The sequence below is a fragment of the Mus caroli genome, chromosome 6 (genome assembly GCF_900094665.2).
Source record: "Mus caroli chromosome 6, CAROLI_EIJ_v1.1, whole genome shotgun sequence".
In the NCBI taxonomy this organism is placed as follows: domain Eukaryota; kingdom Metazoa; phylum Chordata; class Mammalia; order Rodentia; family Muridae; genus Mus; species Mus caroli.
Genome location: NC_034575.1, coordinates 135,553,809 through 135,573,526, shown reverse-complemented (window position 1 = coordinate 135,573,526; position 19,718 = coordinate 135,553,809). Strand labels below are relative to the sequence as shown.

Below are 19,718 nucleotides of genomic sequence, written 5' to 3'. Positions count from 1 at the left end.
TCTGCCTCTTTTTTTTTTTTTTTTTTTTTTGTCTTCACAGGCCCTTTGTGTGCTCGCCAACTGACCCTCTCTTCTTCCTTCCTCTCCCACTTCCTCAGTGCTATATACGATGCCATTGTAGACAAAAGGGCATGAAGCTTATGTAATGCCTTTCTGCCCAGCTAAGAGTTGAGGTTAAAATTACTCCAGAGTTGATAACCCTGTATGAGATGCCTGCCCTCCATGGCCTCTGCTTGAGCACCTCAGAGTACGTGGGATTTTAATGAGCTGAAAGTGGAAGCATCTATCATTGCTTAGCAGACTTTATCATTTTGCTGAAAGGATACATTAAAAGCCATCATTTTCAATGTGATTTAACATGGCGTATTCTGTCAGATGGCCATTCTCTTAGCCAGCTGCAGGGACACGATTGTCCTCTGTGTCCGGCGAACTGAGGAGTGTTTAAAGGAGAAGTTAATAGGCAGAGAAAGCATGAGGCTGTGTCCCCAAAGCTTTCATTTCCCTCCTCTCTGAAATCCTTTCTCTGTGGCCTGTTTTATCAGTCTGTTTAAATGGAAATTCTCAGAGGAAGTGGGAGAGTCTGTGGAAGGGTTATTGGACCCTTTGAGAGGTGAATTTATACATGCCATCCTTATGCCTTTCCTCTGTCAGCAATGGATTCTCTGATTATTTGGTTATTTCATTTTTCTCCCTTGGAAATTACATTTTTTTTTTTATTGAAAAGAGTAAAATCACTAATTTTTGCGTTTTATCGCAAAATCTAACGGAGTAGATTTTCTTCTTAAATTTGACTTGGGAAAATTTCCTAGAGTGTTAGAGTTTTACCAACCAGTCTCCTGTTTCAGGGGCGGGGCTAGAGAGGGCACCTGCAAGGTTGCAGATGGCGGATGTGAATGCTACCCTGCTTGATGCTAAGGCCTCTCCGCTCTGACCTGTCATAGTCATGGAACACAGAGAGGGCCAAGGTTTTTCTCCTCTATTTTCCCCACTTGCAAGAGTTGCTGGGTTTCTGGTTAAAATTTCCCAATGGGATTGTCTTAGTTAGGGTTTTACTGCTGTGAACAGACATCATGACCAAGGCAACTCTTATAAGGACAACATTTAATTGGGGCTGGCTTACAGGTTCAGAGGCTCAGAGATTCATCCCAATATCATTGAGGCAGGAGCATGGCAGCAACCAGGCAGGCATGATACAGGAGGATCTGAGAGTTCATCTGAAGGCTGCTAGCAGAATCCAGGCAGCTAGGATGAGGGTCTTAAAGCCCACATCCACAGTGACACAACTACTCCAAAGGGCCACACCTCCAAATAGTGCCACCTCCTGGGCCAAGCATATTCAAATCATGACCGAGATCTTATCATGTTGGAGTTGTACTGTGGTTCCAAGGCTGAAGGCTGAAGGTTCTAAATTCTTAAGTAACTTTACCCTGTATTTCCTGGTATATCTTAAACCTGGCCAGTGGAAAGTGAAGTCACTGCTGTATTTACTTACGGACTCTTGTATAACTAACTCTGCAATTCAGCTTCTTCAATGTTTCTGTGACTCCTCAGTCTCATGCTTCTATAGACAAAGATTCAGTTATGATTCCACTCATAAATAATGTGTAGGGCTTGCTGGTGGAGTGTGAATTAATATGTATAAACATACCGATAGCCCTTAATTCAGGTTCTGGGACCGAACCCTAGCTCCAGAACCATTGTGACTTGTCTCTTCTTCTTCTTCTTCTTCTTCTTCTTCTTCTTCTTCTTCTTCTTCTTCTTCTTCTTCTTCTTCTTCTTTTAAGATTTATTTATTTAATGTATATGAATATACTGTAGCTGTCTTCAGACACACCAGAAGAGGGCATCAGACTTCATCACAGATGGTTGTGAGCCACCATGTGGTTGCTGGGAATTGAACTCATGACCTCTGGAAGAGCAGTCAGTGCTCTTAACCCCTGAGCCATCTCTCCAGCCCTTGTCTTTTATTTTTATGTGAACACATTAGCTCTTCTTCTCATTTATTTATCATACATGTTTGTCTCTTTTCATGTCTGTAGTGTATGTCCAATTGGGTCTCTCCAATTGTAGTTTGCATTTGGATATCTATCTTCAGATAAATGACATTCGATTGGTCATTCTGCTTAGGTGAGTTTAGGGAGTGTGTATGACATCAAAAGTTGGCACTCTGTGATGAGACTTTTTTTCCTAGACACTTCTCTTACCTTCTCTCATGTTATTAGTGTCTTACATTCTTACACCTGTCAAAAGGGGTTTGGATATATAAAGAGAATTTGAACATTTTAAAACTATATTTTAATTTATTCTTTGTGTGCATGTACATGTGTGGATGTGTGTGCCTGCCTGTGTGTCATGGCTTACAAGGGGAGACCAGGAGACCTCTTTCAGAAGTTAGTTTTCTCTTCCTACCTTGTGAGTTCTGGGAAGTCAAAGTAAGGCAGTCAGCATTGGCAGCCAGCATTTTACACTGAGCCGCCGTACAGGCCCCGTAGCTTGGTTTTGAGAAGGCAAGTTGTTTAAAGTGTGTGTGGGGAAGACGTGGGGAGAGATGTGATTAACTAGGACCAAATCCCAGGAATGGAAAGGGGGGCTGTACTTACATCCAGAAGGGCAGGTGGTGACATCGCCTACTCTTTCTGCTTGGTTGTCTTGCTGTCAGTTGTAACTGGCCTCCTGTCGTTTGGGATCTGGGGGTCTCAGCTGTCAGTTCTGTAGCTTGTCTGTGTGCCTCTATAATATGATTGCAGAGGAGGAAGTAGGCATGGTTACTAGTAAAGGTGAGTGTAGTCATAGCACTTTCTAGAAGGAAGAGAACCGGCAGTAACCAAGCCCGTGCCATTCCAAGTACATGATACGGCACAGGATGACTTCTGCTCAACACTTTTGTTCTAGAAAGGTGAGGAAGGCAGTAATACCCACGTGCCTTAGATTTGCCTATGGCATCAGCCATCTCAGCCCACAAAGGCGAACTTACAATGGTCCCAGCCTCTGCGGTTTTTACTAGTGTTAGGAAAATGATAGCTATATCCCTCTCATCCACCTTTACTGACACGTCACTAACTACTTCCTGCTGACTCAGAGCAGATAGTGTCCCAGCATTTTGTCACGTTAACAGCAGTGGATTGATCATACATTATTATTAGGAATCTGTTCATTTGTAGTTGGAAACATTTCTTTAACTACCGTTATTATGTGTCTATTTCTGTGTCTTTGTGGATGTGCGTTTGTGTGTCGGTTCCTACGAAGACCAGAAGAAGGTGTTGGATCCACTGGAGGGGGAGCTACTCCTTGGGGTGTGGGTTCTGGGAACTGAACTCAGGGCCTATGCAAGAGCACCAAACGCTCTAACCACTGAGCCCCTTAACCCCCAGTCCCTTTCCTGTTTGGCATTTGACAAATGGAAGGGCCCGTGAGAGGGTATCATGAAAGTGTCAGATTGGAATTGGGTTTGCATATCAGATCTTAAGTACCTTGGTGCTTCCAGATGTTGGGCTGGGATGCTTGCCACTGTTGTACTGGTCCTGAGTATGGCATTCGTTTTGGAGTTCATTGTGTGATTCTAACATCGTTCTCAGCAAAGAGACAATGCTGGTGCTTTCTGTTTTCCTCTACTCGCTTTTGTAACTCTCGTGGCGATCTGTTTTTGAAATGGATATGAACGTGTGGGATGTTTATCCAGAGGGCCTTTGGGATCCAGTCTGTGGCAAAGAAGGAAGGAAGTACTACAGAGCAGAGGGGGCAATTGAACTACCATGTAGTGAGGGCCACATCTGACCCCATGTGGATCTACAGAGCCGGGGTGGCTCTCTGTCATTGTCTTCATTCAGTTGAAGGGACCATGTCTTCATATTCCACATGACAACCTGTCTTGATGGCCGTCCCTGGGAAGGGAAAGAGGGCATGATGCTGGGGAAGGGGGAGGCTGCTTCAAGCAAGGCTGTTAGCTGCAGACTGTGTGCAGGCAGCACACGGCTTCTGGGGGAATAAATTCTATCCTGAATGAGAACCTTAGAGGCTCGTCTGCTTCCCCTCCTTTTTCTTTTTGCAAGAACAGTGGAAAAAAAAATCTGGCCTTGGGCTGAGCCTCAGCTTCTAAGAATGAGGCGACCGAGCAGCGTGGACCGGAGCCGGGAGCTGGTGGGAGGAAAAGTGTGGCGTGGGGCAGGTCATCCAGCCTGCTCAACGGTGGCTTTGATCGCTGCTTTCAAAGTTCTGTCTGTAGAGATGGCAATTTTGTATCACATAAGCCAGATAAAACTGGGTGCTCCGTGCAGCAAAATGTTCTGTTCTTTATGCAAATAAATCCTACTCTGCAAATAAGCCTTATTCTCTTAGTTTTCTTTACACATGCCTATTTTCTATTTTTTATATTTTTCTTCTTCCCCATCTTTAGTACTTTCTTTCTTTCTTTTTTTATTTTTTATTTTAAACTCCAGATTTTTATCCCCCTGCCCCGTCCACCCTCCAACAGTTCCACATCCCATACCTCCTCCCACACCCCTACCCCCATCTCCAAGAGGATGTCCCCATCCCCTACCTCACACTCCACCAGATCTCTAAACTCTCTGGGGCCCCCAGTCTCTTGAGGATTATGTGCATCATCTCTGACTGAGTCCAGACCCAGCAGCCCTCTGCTGTGTGTGTGTTGGGGGCCTCATATCAGCTGGTGTGTGCTGCCCGGTTGGTGGACCAGTGTTTGGGAGATCTGGGGGGGGGGGGGGGGGAGGGGAGTTAGGGTTGCCCTTCTCCTCAGCCTCTTCCAGCTTTTCCCTAATTCAGCCACAGATGTCAGCAGCTTCTGTCCATTGATTGGGTACAAATATCTGCATCTGACTCTTTTAGCTGCTTGTTGGGTTTTTTGGGGGGCAGTCATGATAGGTCCCTTTTTGTGAGTGCTCCACAGCCTCAGTAATAGTGTCAGGCCTTGGGGCCTCCCCTTGAGCTTAATCTCACTTTGGACCTGTGGCTGGACCTTCTTTTCCTCAGGCTCCTCTCCATTTCCATCCCTGCAGTTCTTTCAGAGAGGAACAATTATGGGTCAGAGTTGTGACTTCGGGATGGCAACCCATTCCTCACTTGATGCCCTGAGTAATTTATTCTTTTGTTGAACCTTCATATTAAAAACAAACAAACAAACAAATAAAAAATCAGGTGAGGGCCAGCTCGATGGCTCACACGTTAAGAGCACTGGCTCCAATACCTAATGGTATTGCTGCCTTTTATGGCTGCCTGTTAGTTTAGTTCCAGGGGATCTAACACCCCACACAGACATATATGCAGGCAAAACACCAGTCCATGTAAAATAAAAATAAAATAAAATAAATAAAATAAAAATAAACAGAAGAAATAAAAACTTTTTAAAAATCAGGTGAATGTTAACTAGTTTGCTGAGCATTTCTGTCAGTGCTGAAGCATGATATGTCACTGTCTCACTTAGTTTTACAAGTTTTAAGTATATATCTAGTGACTGTAGTTTGACCATGTGTCTGTTTGGCTTTTCTATCTATGATTGCATGTTTATTTATGTTGTGTAACTTTGAAATTGTTTCACATTTGCCTTTTGGGGACAGACCTGGGACTCATTTTCTCCATTTCTTACCATGGGGAGTTTTAACTTACTAGTATTTTTTTTTCATCTCATACACATACGGTTTCCACTTTAAAATGCTTGTACCACAGGTTCTCTGCCTTCTCTCCCAATATTCTCAGATTCAAGCACCCGTAAAACATTACCAAGGCAGAGAAGGACTTTCTTCTTCTGTCTTCTCACCACAGTTTGACTGTGAATACAGCACCTCAAAATGGCTCTTGTCCAGTAGATTGTCTTAGCACCTACTTTGTATCTCATGTGCCATACAAATATATTGATGTATTTACTTATTATTATTTTTTTTATTTTCTGTGCATATGTGTGTTTGTGTGAGGACATCTGTGTGCATCTCCATGAAGCCATAGGTAACCCAGGGTGACGCTCCTTGGTTGAGAGTCACTGAATTTTCCGAGGCAGAGTCTCTCACAGGTCTGGATGGAGCTGATTTGGCTAGGGTGACTCCTGGACCCCCAAGGATGCACCTGTTCAGTTGCCTCTTGCTGGAGTTACAGGTATATATTCTCATACCTGGCTTTCAAAACAAACAAACAAACAAACAAACAAACAAACAAAAAAGGGTTTCTTTATTTATGTGTTTATTTATAAGTGTATGAGTGGGTCCCCTGCACACACACATGTCTGTGCACCACAAGCATGCCTGGTGCCCTCAGAGGCTAGAAGAGGGCACTGGGTCACCTAGAACTGCAATTACAGGTTATTACGAAGCAAAATAAGCATCTTGTTGCTGGGAACCAAAATTGGGTGGGTCCTCTATAAAAGTGGTCAGTGCTCCTAGTTACTGAGCCGTCCATCCAGCTCCTGCCTGGATTTTAAAATGCTGATTTTGGGGGCTTAACTAAAGTTCCCATGCTTGCTCAGCAAGGACTTTATTGACTGAGGCATCTCCCCACCCTGTGGGGCACCAGGGCCATTATGTGCAGTGCAGCAGGCTGTGTCCTGTTGGGAAGGAAAGCAAGGCCAGGCATCCTGTATCATCTTAGTCCCCTGAGTAAGCACTCCCTTCTGATCCAGTCTGCTCCAGGAGACGTGATACTGGTTGGAATATAGATTTGAATCTTACATGTTCCTACATGTCGTCTCTCACCTGAGTCCTTAAGTGGCCCCCCGGTGGCTCCACACAGCCACCTCTGACCCTTTTTGCTCTGCGTGCACTGCTTTGGCCACTCAATCTGGCTCTGACTTGGCCCCAGTTGACTTTCTTCATCATAAGAGAAGCCGCATGCTTACTTTAAAGAAAATTTTAGTGACATGTTTGTGAGCATGGGTTCATGCGTGTGACTGTCGTGCCTAAGGATTCCATAAGAGGACTTCAGGTCCCCTGGAGCTGGAGTTAGAAGGTGGCTGTGAGCCTCAGGTTTGGGTGCTGAGAACTGAATCTGGGTCCTCTGCAAGAGAAGGAAGTACTCTTAACCATTATTGAAATCTCCAGCTGCCTGGCATTTATTTTTATTACACTTGCATTTATTTTTCCGTGTTTCTGGTGCAAAGCCTCCTTCCTTAGCTCATCTAACCTCCATATTGCTACACCTCCCCCTTGGTTACTCATTGACACCCCGTTCCTTAGACTCTGCCTCTTCAGCATAAAAGTGTCCATAGTAACCCCAGCTAGCATTAACCTAGCACCCAGACCGAGTTCTCCATCAATGCTTCCCATTGTTATTTGCTGCTCTGGTAGTCTCCCCACCTTGGGGAAGGGCTTTACCTCCTCAGTGGTGGTGATTTCCTTGTTTAAAAGAGGAGGAAGTCTTAGCTGAGGCCTGGGAGAGTCCAAAGGAGAGACTTTGATGAGTATAGCGGAACACCGAAACCGAAGCAGTCCCACCCTCTCGGTGTATGAACCAAAGGTCACTGGACACATCCGTGAGCAGGGAGCGATGCTCTCTCAGTCTTGCCTTGACAGTTGCTTGGACGAGTTGTACCTCAGCAGTGCAGGAAGGTAAGTAGGAGCTTGTGAATATTTTCTTTGCTAATGGGGGCTTTGCTCAAAGGCGTTAATTATGACAGAAGATGTTTGTAGACCTTGAAAGGCAGTCGTATTTTTAGGGCAAGTAGGAACTTTTTCACTTGTTTTTTAAAATCCCCTTTGGCGTTCCTAGTGGCTTCTAAACCTGGTAAGATCTTGAGATGCTTTAGTATCCATAGCCACCTGACTTCTTCTTCCCTTTTTCCTTGCTTGGGGAGTTAAAGGTCTTTCTTCTTAAGAGCCTGGTGCTTAGGAGAGTAACCTCCTTGTCCATCTCTTGGCTAGGATGGGATCAGAGGACTCTTCATAGTTCTGAAGCTATAAAGTGAATCGTATATGCAAAACACCTTGATTATGCTATAAATATTAACCGCCTTGAATTGTTTGTACAGGGTTAGTTGTACTATGAAAATTTGCTTATTACTCAAATTTAACCTTCAGAGGTTATTGTTGGCTCTGAGCCCACAGGCTGAACATGGCCAAACTTCCCTGCAAACATTTTGCTTGGGACTGAAACTGTAGTTAGATATGTGTACTTAAAGTTTTTGTTTTTTAAATCTGTGTATATTAATGGAACTTGTAAATATTTAAATAGTCAATTAGTGGAAGTTGTAAAGGGAACAACTATTTTTAAAATATCTAAGTTTATAATTTTGGTCTTTTAGTATCGATTTGAGCTTAGAGACAAGCAAGGCCATCAGTGTGTAGAGATCTCTATATGCTTTTTATTTATTTTTGAGGTCCTTATTGGATGGTCACAATCTGATTGGGAAGGAAACTTTTGCTTTTTGCTCTGTTACCGGAAGTAAAATACAAAGCTGGGATACTATGTAGTACTGTGTAAGAACAAACAGGAGGCCCAATAGTCCAAACAGAGAGCAAAAGTCAGTATCTGCCTGACTTACTCTTCTGGACTGGGGTTGTACGTTCTTCAATTTAAGTCACGATGTGTGTGTGTGTGTGTGTGTGTGTTTATGTGAGTGTGTGTTTGTGTGTGTGTTTATGTGAATGTGTGTGTCTTATATACACATAGTGAGCCTATGTGTGTATGGATGCAAATGGAAACCAGAGGTTCCTATCTGGTGTCTTCTCAGCCTTATCTTTGGGGGTAGCATATCTCACTGACTCTGGGATGCATGGATTCTTCTAGACTGGCTAGCCAGTCTGCTTCAGAGATTCCTATGTCTCTGCCTCTTCAGCCCTGGAGTTATGGATGCTCACTGCTGCCTCTGGAATTTTACAGGGATGTTAGGTGTGGAGCTCAGGTCTTCACACTTGCTTTGGTAAGCCCTTTATCCATTGGGTCATGCCCACATGGCCTGGGTGATGCTGTTGGACAGCATTCTCATGTGTGTTGATTTTCCTGTAAAGTGCCTGCCATGAAGAAGGTTGGCACTCCAGGCTTTGCGCACGTGACCTTCCAGCAACGCACAAGGCTTCTAGGAGCAGAAAGAGATGAAGTTCGCGGAGATGTTTATGGTCTGGCTTATTTTTATCGTGGTTATAAACTTTTGTCCAAATTCCAAAGCAAGGTGTCAGTGTCGTGTGGACTTTAAACTCCACGCAGTCTCTGAGAAAGGAATGTAAAACATTTTGTTCTTTGACCCAGCCTTCTCCTCACTTGGAGAAGGATGTGTGTCTGTATACCTTGTACCTCGGGTTGTTTAAACAGAAGTTTCTGTTTTTCGGCAGCTCCATCTGGAAACAACTTTTTTTTCCCCTTCTTTTTTTCTTCTTGCAATTTAGCTAACATAAATTGTGTATTAGAAGAAATTTCCAGATGCCTGGCTCGTCTGTTTAGTCTCCTTTCTAGTTAAGCAGCTCTGAACTGAACTGTGTAGTGATGTCTCCTCTTAGGTTTTCCTGTGCTAACTTTGGCTCTCTACTCATTCGCCATGTCAGTGTGAAGTTTAGTAAAGGGCCTGGGCGACCTTAGAGTACAGTGACAAAGGACTTTATATAATGTCTGCTGAGTTGAATAAAAAGAGTGTGTAGGGTTATAATAAAGCAGATAACTGTGAGGTCTTTGTGTGTGTGTGTGTGTGTGTGCGCGCGCGCGCGCGCGCGCGCACGCGCATGCAGGGTGTCATTTCCTATCTTGGATTTTTGAGACAGGCTCTCTCACTGGCCTGGAACTCACAGACTTGACTAGGCTGGCTGGCCAATGAGCTCCAGGGATCTGCCTGGCTCGGTTTTCTTGGTTCTGGGATCAGAGGCACTCACTGTCACACTCAGCCCTTAAACATACATCTGAAGGCTGATGTAGGTCCTCTTGCTTTGACAAGGACTTGACTTTCTGAGCCTCCACTGTAAGCTCCTGGGATCCTTTAACAAAAAATTTTAATTTAGTTGAATGACTAAATAGGCTTAAAATCTTTTTGAAAGGTTTAATGTTACTATTTATATTCATGTCTATGCATATGTGTATGTATGTGTGTGGTTTTGTGCATATGACTGTAGTGCCTGCAGAGGCCAGAAGAGGGCATAGGTTCTCCTGGAACTGGAGTTACAGGCAGTTGTGAGTTGGTTGTGGGTGCTGGGAACCAAGCTTTGGTTTTCTGGAGGAGCAGTGTGTAATATTGATCGCTGAGCCATCTTTCCAGATCTTCTTCTCCCCAGTCTTCCCCCTTTTTAGAGTTTAGCTTTACACATATCCTGTGTGTGTAATGTATGTGTGTGCAGTATGTTTGTATTAGCATTCAAAGTAATGGGTTTCATTTTCTTACACATTCCATTTTGCTTCATTTCTATCTGTATGTTTAAATTGTTTAATTGAACAAGACTTTAAAGATTGGCCTTTGAGCTGCATGCATATAGAATTTTGTATTCAGAATGTGTTAACTAGATTTAGAAATTTGATTAGACCTACCTTGTGGCACTTTTAATTACAATATTCTAAACTGGCAGAGTGATTTGTAAGCTGACGTTATTCTGAAATTAGTGGTATGTGATGAAAGAGTATGGCACGTGAATTTCATTTGCTCTCTGTTACATGTCAGCAGTGGTCTGTGAAGGCTTTGGTTTAAGAGCATGGCTGTGCCTTTTCTGAGTTATTCAAAGTATATTATGGGGTGCTTGAGAAGATGGCTCCATTGGTAACTTGCTTGCCTCCTAACAAGCATGAGAAGTTGAGTTTGGATTTCTCCAACCCACATACAAAACTGACCGGAGCTCCTGAGACATGATGGGAGACAGAGACAGGAGGATCTCAGAAGCTAGCCTGGCCTACCTGCTGATATGGCAAGCCAATGAGACATCCTGCCTCATACAACAGGTGGAGGGTACCAGGACCATTGGAGATTGTTCTTTGACCTCCTTGTGTGTGAGTGTGTGTGTGCATAGGCATACACAGACACAGATACAATGTGTCACACTCATACAGACATGCATATAGACATACAGGGACACAGACGACACAAATACATTGTGTCACATATTTAGGTGTAATTCAGAATAACATAAACTTTGCTAAAGATTATATATAAATAATTTGAAGTCCTATCCTTTGTATCTGTTACTTTCTGTCATTGCTTTCTAAAAAAACAATAAAGTCAAAGCTTTCTACAGATAACACCCCTCTAGTTTATAGTTTACATTTTCATGTACTTTGCGAGGTCACATAGCATAGAGTGCATTGGATCGAGCAGTGATCATGAACATTAATCTGCAGTGAGCAACATGAAACCCTGGCTTGGGGTAGGAAAGCTGTCCCACTGCTCCGCCTTGCCACACCCAAGACTCAGAGTGTACGCTCTTCAGTAGCTCAGAGCCCTGCTTCCTTCCGCCCATCCTCAGCTGACCCTGAAGCTCAGGCTGAATGCTGTCATGGGTTTCACAGTGGCCACTGTGTAAAGGTCATCGACTACTAGGCTATCTGTCCTTTGTGATCACGTGTTTTCTTGGCCTTTATCATATCTCTCATCCCCTGCCTCAGTTTTCTTACTTGAAGTCTGTCATTCATAATCATTCAGCTCTTTCTTAAGGTCCTCTGACCATCATGGTTGGATCTCTCTTGGTCCTATCTCCCACGATTGTGTTTAATGTTTTGCGCTGTTGAATTTTCTTACTGTGCCTTACATTGTGTTTTTTTCATGTATGCTCATGTATGTTCATGTGTGCTCATGTATGTTCATGTATGCTCAAATATGTTGATGCATGTTCATGTGTCCTCGTGTATGTTCATGCATGCTCATGTATGCTCATGTACGTTCACGTATGCTCATGTGTCACTCCTTCCATCTTGACTGACTTTCAACAGCTCACTGAGCTCGCTTGCTGTTAGTATGATGGTTTGGTTGTAGGTGGTTTGCTCTGGGTTCTCCTGTTTTGCCTTACAGTGCGAAGATACCAATGGAGCACTGCTCGGAATGATGAGTCTGTGAGTCACTGCATAGCACACATTCTGCTCCTCTACCACAGTGGATATTCGAGGACTCAAGAGCGGCTTTCTCATGCAGAGAAGCTGCAGATGAGGGTTGCTCCCCACCTTGTTGCATGGTGCCTCAGGCAGAGAGGAACTGAGAAGTCACTCAGACTATGTAAGCACTGGTCACATGTCTGACTCACAGAACATTTCCATGAATTTGTAGTAGACATAAATGTAGCTAGTTACACTAGAAAGCTGGTTCTCGGGAAGGGGCCTGTCCTCACATGATTGGCATTGTGGATTTGTTTCTGTGACAAAATCCTGAGAAATACAACTTAAGGAAAGGAGGCTCCATATTGGCTCATAGTTTGAAAAGAGCACAGTCCATTTTGATGAGCATGTGGGTGAGAGAGGCTCTGTCTGTGGCAGCGGGGGTAATTGACTTGACCAAGGTCCATAAATCATAAAGGACAGGGCTGGTCCTGAGTCAGGAGTTGTCTGCACTGAGATGTCAGTGGGCCCATAAGGTGCTGTGTGGGTTACATATTAATAACTTCTGCATTATCATACTCTGTGTACCGTGTGGGTTATACATTAATAAGTTCTCCATTACCATACCCCGTGCCCTTGGTGGCATCACTGACCTCACCAGACGGAGCAAGAAGTAAGACTAGTCCTGATACCCAGTGTTGAGTTTTCCCAGAAGCTTAGAAGCAAAAAGTCAAAACAATTTTTTTTTCAAGAGTTGGGAAGTGGCCGGGAATGAAACTCTAAACAAGAAGAAATGATTGTGTTGGGGTGTGAAGGTGGGAGAGGGTGGATTTGCAAATACCTAGAGATTGAGAGACAAGAGCCTGCTGGCGAGAGCAGAAAGCCTGACAGGGACAGGATGACAATACCCGCTGATAATATAGACTATGGCAGGGGGACCCGCGGCCCCTCACATAAGCTCTCTGTGCTGTAAGTCTGGATGAATAGTACACTCAGAAAATCAGAGGGGGAATCAGGAAGGTGTGTATGACCTGGCAGGGCCATCCAGGGCTTTGTTTCATGTGTCATATGGACAATTATGCTCTCAGGAGGTTATGATGGGGCTGAATGGTCCTCTCTGTCATCAAGTCCCAGTATAGCCTGGAGCGCATGCTATGGTGACAGTGGTGTGAGCAAGCCTGACACACTGCCAGTCATACAGGATAGCTGTACAGGACAGCTAGGCGTGTGCTGTTCTCCTGTAATTCCAGCATCGATGAGGCTGAGGCAGGAGGATTGCCGAAAATCTGAGGCCAGCCTGGGCTAAATAGCCAGACTGTCAAAACAAAACAAAACAAACAAACAAACAAACAAACAAACAACAAACCGAAAACAAATAAATAGTACTGTGTAGGTGACGGGCTACAAAGCAGGATGCTGATTATTAAATGGTTATTAACTGCATCCGTATCTATAGTAGACCTTGCTGTTTATTGTGGAGGGCACACCTTCTCTTCATGTGTGTATAAAAAGTATGAACAGTAAGGCAGCCTCAGGCAGCTCTTCGGGAGGGACCTAGATGAAGGCTCTGTCCCCATGGGACAGATAGTCCCATGCCTCTGGCTGTCCATCTAGACATTTAAGGGGACAAGATGTGAAGGACGAAGAGGAGGAAATGGTATTGGTACTTCACCCCTCCCCCAGTGTTTTTAGTAAAGAAGATATTCATTCAAAAACAAACAAACAAACAAACAAACAAACAAACAAGAAACACAAAACATAGGTAAACCTTATGGCCCATGGCTGCAAAGAACCACTTTATCAAGCTATACAGTGTGTTTTAGAGTAAATGTTAATATAAAAGAGAGAAAAAATATCCTAAAAGGTTTATGAAATAGAAAGTTACAGAGACTAGTTTAATTTATTAAAGAAAAATTTAAAACAATATGGTTGAGAGATGGCTCAGCAGCCTCTCACTGATCTTACAGAGGACCTGGGCTCGGCTCCAGTCACAGATGATGGGCAACCCTCTGTAAGCTCCAGTTCCAGGGTCCTGATGCCCCCTCCCGCTGCCCTCCATGGGCACTGCACATGTGTGGTTCACATACATGATGCAGACTCTCACTCACCTATCCAACAAACGAATGAATGAATGAATGAATGAATGAATGCAGTGCAGCGTAGTATGGTGTTTGGAGGCATGTGCTACCTCACCTTGGTATATTTTCTTTTAACTTATTGTTTGTTTTGTTTTACATTTTAAGCAGGTTATTAAATATCAACTGCTCTTGCAGAGACCCGAGTTCAAGTCCCAGCACCCACATGGCAGCTAACCACACGTTGTGACTCTACCCCTAGGGACCCGACACCCTCTTCTGGCCTCTGTGTGTTCCAGACCAGACCCACACCCACACACAGTAGACAGATTCACATGCAAGCAAGCATCCATGCATATAAAATGAAATTAATTCAAAAGAATAAAATAAAAAATATTGCAGTTAAATCAAAAGTAGTGAGGTACATGCTTAGTTTTGGAAACCAGATACTAAAAATAGATTGTATACCTTGTAAAGTTCAAGAAGACAATTTTATGTTGCTTAAAAAGCAGAGACTCCGGCCAGGGAGGAGCTTTCGAAGGAGGGCCTTTTAAGCGGAGGCTGAGGAATTAGGGAGGCAGAGCTAAAGTGGGTGACTGTTCCAGGCAGGGCAGAGAGTTCTCAAAACCAGGGGTGGCTAAGGAGATGCCACAGTGAACATCATTGAGGCCCTCACGTCGCAGAACAGGAGTTCCACTTGTGATTTGTCCTGTCCGTCCACTGTTGGAAATACTGTCTCTGCTGCATCCAGGCTTAATGTAAGGACAGGAATAAGTGGACATTTTTCTGGGGCATTCCTGGTGTAACCCTGAGTACAGGGGCTGATCTGAGAACTGCTCCCCTCCCTGGAAGCCAGACTCATTCTTTTACCTGAGATGACAGCATCAGGTACGTGGGGTGCTTGCAGTAACCTCCTGGGCCTAAGCTTTGTTGCTTGCTTTTTTTAAGTGTCTTGAGTGGAGTTTGCCAGGGAGATGGGAGGCTTAGAAAAGGCAGGAAACCAAATGCAGTGTGGTCTGGGATGCTCTGGATCTGCCCCGAGATGGAACTGGAGTTAGTATCTGCATTGCCAGGAACAAATCGGAGATAGGATGAGTGTGGCCACTCCTTTCACTAAGCAGCTGCTAGAGGAAGGGGCTGTCACTAGAACCCATCACCCAGGGCCCCCTGGCTGCTCCCTGACAGCCAGACAGCAACGAGCAATGGTAAGCAGAGTTAGAGGTACGTAAAGCTAAGGCGCAGCTGTCAGGAGCACTTCTCTTTTCAACAGCACGTGTGAGCTGAGTTAGGATGATTTCATCGCCGTCCCATCTGAAGCCCTGGGCTCATGGAGGATTTTGTCAAGAAGGACAAGAGGGTTGGGTGTGTCCCAGATCTGAGCAATAAGGTCCAGGTAGCCAGGAGGGGGACTATAATTTTAAAAGACAGTTGCCAGTGAGGCAGTGGTGGCACACACCTTTAATCCCAGCACTTGCGAGGCAGAGGCAGGTGGATTTCTGACTTCGAGGCCAGTCTGGTCTACGGAGTGAGTTCCAGGACAGCCAGGGCTGAGAAACCTTGTCTCTGAAAACCAGAAGAAAGGAGGAGGAGGAGGAGGAGGAGGACGAAGACGAAGATGAAGATGAAGACGAAGAAAAAGACAGTTTGCCACAAAATAGAGGTTAAATGTGGATTGGCAAAATTAAGGAAAAAGAAAAGGGGGTTCGTTTAGAAGAAAAGACAAAGCAATTTGAGACAAAGGAAAAGATAATATATTCTCAGTGTCTCTTTTATTTAGTTGATTTAGTTTTTTTTTGTTTGTTTCTTTTTGAGACAGGGTTAAACTCTATGTACTTCAAGCTGAACGTGAACTCACTATGAGTCTCAGGCTGGCCTCAAACTACAGCAATCCTCCTGCCTCAGCCTACTGAGGGCTGGGATCGCAGGTATGCACACCGCCATATATGGCATCACTTGTTGTTCTTGTGTGTGTGTGATAGGAACGCGTTTGTGTGCACACAGGTGTGCGTGCACATGGACCACAGACGGCAGTCAGTCTCAGGATTAGGGTCTCACTGAACTCCGAGCACATCCATTTGGTCATTGCATGGCCAGTGAACTCGCCTGCCTCTATTCGCACACTACTGGAGCCACACCCAGCTCTTACACGGGTGCTGGGGCTCTGAACTCACAAACTCATGCCTCTACAGCAAGTCCTTAATTGGCTTCACTCATCTCCCATTCCCTGTCACCAGATGCTTACAGAGTGCCGATAATCAGTTTGTTGCTATGGAAACAGCAGAGGGGTGCATTTTAAAATAATAAATAGGGTAGAATATAGATGCTCCCACCAAAATGAAAGGATCAGACAAAATTATCTCAAAATTAGTGAACTCTGAGCACCAGAAACAATCCCCATCCTGGAAATACCCCCACGGATATTTTATTAAGCTCTAATAATATATAGATAATTGTCTTTGGACTTAGCATTTTCAGAGGTGTTCCCCAGACACTCCACAAGGTCCCTCAGGATCCGTCATTAGGCATTCCTTCATCCTTTTCTTCTCTTGGTTCCAGTCATTTCCAGTCACTGTTACAGCCATACTAGATAAACGTTTGGGACGTGCCTGGCATGTCCCGGGACTGCCCATACCCACACCAGTGGGCCCACTGCTGTGCCATCCAATACTTGCTTCCTCTAGGATATTGCTCTGACAGCTGCTGCTGGGAAGACAGTTCCATAGGATGTTGCTGGTATCCCGATGACAGTGTTACTAACCTGTGTTCCACTTTCCTATTTGCATGTATGCCTTGCTAGCCCAAATGTTCCTACAGGCAGTGAGTGAATCGTGTTTGCTCTGTATGCCTTCACGCAGGGCACGTGTTGTAGGCCATACATTTCCCCTAAATGAGGTGGGTTTGGGTGCCACACAGTATGTTTCCCTCTAGAAAATACTCATTCCATGTATAAGCTGCTATTTCTTTCATAGTTGAGACTAGTTGAGAATATTAAACAGGCATTTTTATTTTCTTTTTCAGTAGCTCACTACTGCATCTGTTGGAAGCATATTTCTTCTGTTTCTGGGGACATTGGCTTCTTAGGCCTTTGAGCCCCTAGAGTCCTCCTATTCTGGTGGAATTATCTGATAATCCTTGCTTACATGTTTATGGCATAATATGTGATTGCTTTCAGGAGCATTTATGGTTTAATAGTACTTTCTGGGGAGCATAACTGTTTAACTTGAAAGAACGAATTCATTTCCATAAGTGCATTGGCATCCACTGTGCAGCTTGGGTAATGGATATGTTTTAAGGAACCAGGGTGACACTCTGTTGACCCTAGAATCACACCAGGCATGCTGGCTGCCTGGTGTATATTTACATATTTAGTACCTCCAACTGGGAAGGCTTTCTTCTTAGTCTGCCTCTCTGAGGGCTCCTTAGTGGATACATTTGTGCCCATTACACTGTCTGCTCGGCGATAATCTGAAGGTCACAGTGCCTAGGCATATTTCAGTGCACATGTTATTCTGCCTCCCCTCCTCGGGCTTTCTCACTTCTTTGGAACTAGAAACACATAACTACATAATACTTAAGCTAATTCCCCGAGAACTTGTTACAGATCGAGCGGGCTTCTCGGCTGCTGACTGGTGTGTAAGGGGATAGTCTTCTTGCTGAAAGTGAAATTCTAGAGGCCTCGGATGTCTGAACTCTTTCCAGGGTGGATTGCTCAAGAGGAAACAAACTGCACGGTCCTGTATAATTGCTTGTTATTTTGAAGACGGAAATGTTATGTGTATTTTTCTTCCCCAAGGGCCCTGTGGAGGACAGGATCCTGCTAGTGTTTTTAATAGATCTGTTTGATATTGCCAATACACAGAACTCACAAACAAGGGAGGCTGATATCCATTTGGCTGAACAATGAAATACTGCAGAAGGACTCAATTCCTACTGACAGAAAAGTCACACAGGGAGTTTCAGACGAATGTATGAAAGAGACAGGTAGATCTAGGTTTTGTGTGTGTGTGTGTGTGTGTGTGTGTGTGTGTGTTTGTGTGTGTGTTTGTGTGTGTGTTTGTGTGGGTGGTGGTGGTGGTGGTGGTGGTGGTGGTGGTGGTAGGGGGAACATACTCTTAACGTCTTAGTTATCCTAAAAGGCAAGGCTCAAAGCCCAGGGCACACTTGGAGACTCGGGGCTTGGAGGTTTGCATTTATCTATCTGTGTTAAAGTCTTCAACTGTGTTTAGCCTGGGTGATGGTGGATTGGGTATTTCTGTGCCCTGTGCCTCAGTTTCCTGTAAATAGAGAGAGTGGCACATGCCTCTTTAGAGGATTTGTGATTAGCAACCATATTGAAACATGCAAAGATTTCACGGCAATGGTTGGCACACCTGTGGATTTCATGCTTGTTATTTGTTGCTTCTGTAAATGGCTCTGCACAGTTGATTCAGAGAGGAGAGAACAGTTGCTTAGGAAATAAAGGCACATGTTTGGGGGTCTAAGGAGAGAGCTCAACTGGCAAAGCACTTGCAGAGATCTCAGTCTGATGCTAAGAACCCATGTTAAAACAAGCTTGTGTGTGCTTGTAATCCCAGCACCGAGAGGCTAGGGGTAGATGGGTCCCTCAAACTCGTTGGCTGATCAGTTCAGACTGCTTAATGAACTCCAGGCCTGTTGAAAACCTAATTTTCCTTCACAGAGACATAGAGACACAGACTGACAGGCAGACAGATATGGACACATGTACACCCCCCCCCCCACACACACACATTCATACATACCCCTACACACACGTGCATCTTCCCCAAACAAAGAGGAAATTTTTCGGAGCTAAAAGCAATTTTAATTTTGGAGGTAAAAACTATTTGGGTTTTTCTTTCTCCATGAGAAATTATGTTATAAAGAGGAAAACACGTGAGCGCTTGGTGGTGTGCTGTCTTAGGTATCCTTTGGCCATGTGTGTTTGGCTGAAAGTCTTCGCCCTCGGAACCAGGCATTGCCTGTTTGAGGAATGCTGTCTGCTTTGAAAGCCAGCTCCTGGGAGTTCACGTGGTTTTGGCCGTTTGGGTTAGGTTCTATGTTGTCTAATCAGAACTGGATGGGGATGGTGCCGGTGTGCGACTCCCTTCCAAGAAAAACACTGGGTGTTTCAGGAAGTGGGCGAGTGAGTCAGCGGACAGCACTTTTCCTCTGAGTCAGTCTCGGACTTGCTGGAAACAGGCTTGACTTTCACCCAGAGTTCTGCTTTTCCGATCGAATGTTCCATCAGGGTTGACCTCGTACCACGCTGACAGCAGGCTTTGTTAGTGTGTGTACTCACACGGAGTGTCTTAGCAAGTGTGCCCAGTGAGTATTTAAAAGAAAAATCTCAATTCAAACCTACATCCTTAAACTAGTTTCGCCTCCGTGACAGTTTTGCTTCAAGCAGGGGGCACATGAATCAGCCACTAGTGTAAAATTTGGAGGAAAATGGGTAGTAGCATTTATTTTGGTCACTTATACGTATACACACACAAATCCTGTAACATGCATTGCTAAGATTCTGGCAGGACGGGGATTTTTTTTTTAATATTTTTTTATTAGGTATTTTCCTCAATTACATTTCCAATGCTATCCCAAAAGTCCCCCATACCCTCCCCCCAACTCCCCTACCCACCCACTCCCACTTTTTGGCCCTGGCATTCCCCTGTACTGGGGCATATAAAGTTTGCATGTCCAATGGGCCTCTCTTTC

General features: G+C 44.5%; 1 protein-coding gene across 6 annotated transcripts in view; it reads left to right on the top strand.

Moving 5' to 3' along the window:
- Eps8 (epidermal growth factor receptor pathway substrate 8) overlaps positions 1 to 19,718 on the top strand; it is a 173,621-nt gene that overhangs the window by 68,310 nt on the left and 85,593 nt on the right. The window contains exon 1 of one of the 6 annotated variants that reach the window (XM_029478489.1): positions 7,096 to 7,547. The exons of 4 other annotated variants lie outside the window; for them this stretch is intronic. In XM_029478489.1, the coding sequence (XP_029334349.1) occupies positions 7,396 to 7,547 (152 nt within the window). In that variant the 5' untranslated portion in view covers positions 7,096 to 7,395. Of the gene's footprint in view, positions 1 to 7,095; positions 7,548 to 19,718 lie in introns of those variants that run through there. One more of the 6 variants, XM_029478485.1, reaches the window with a different exon arrangement.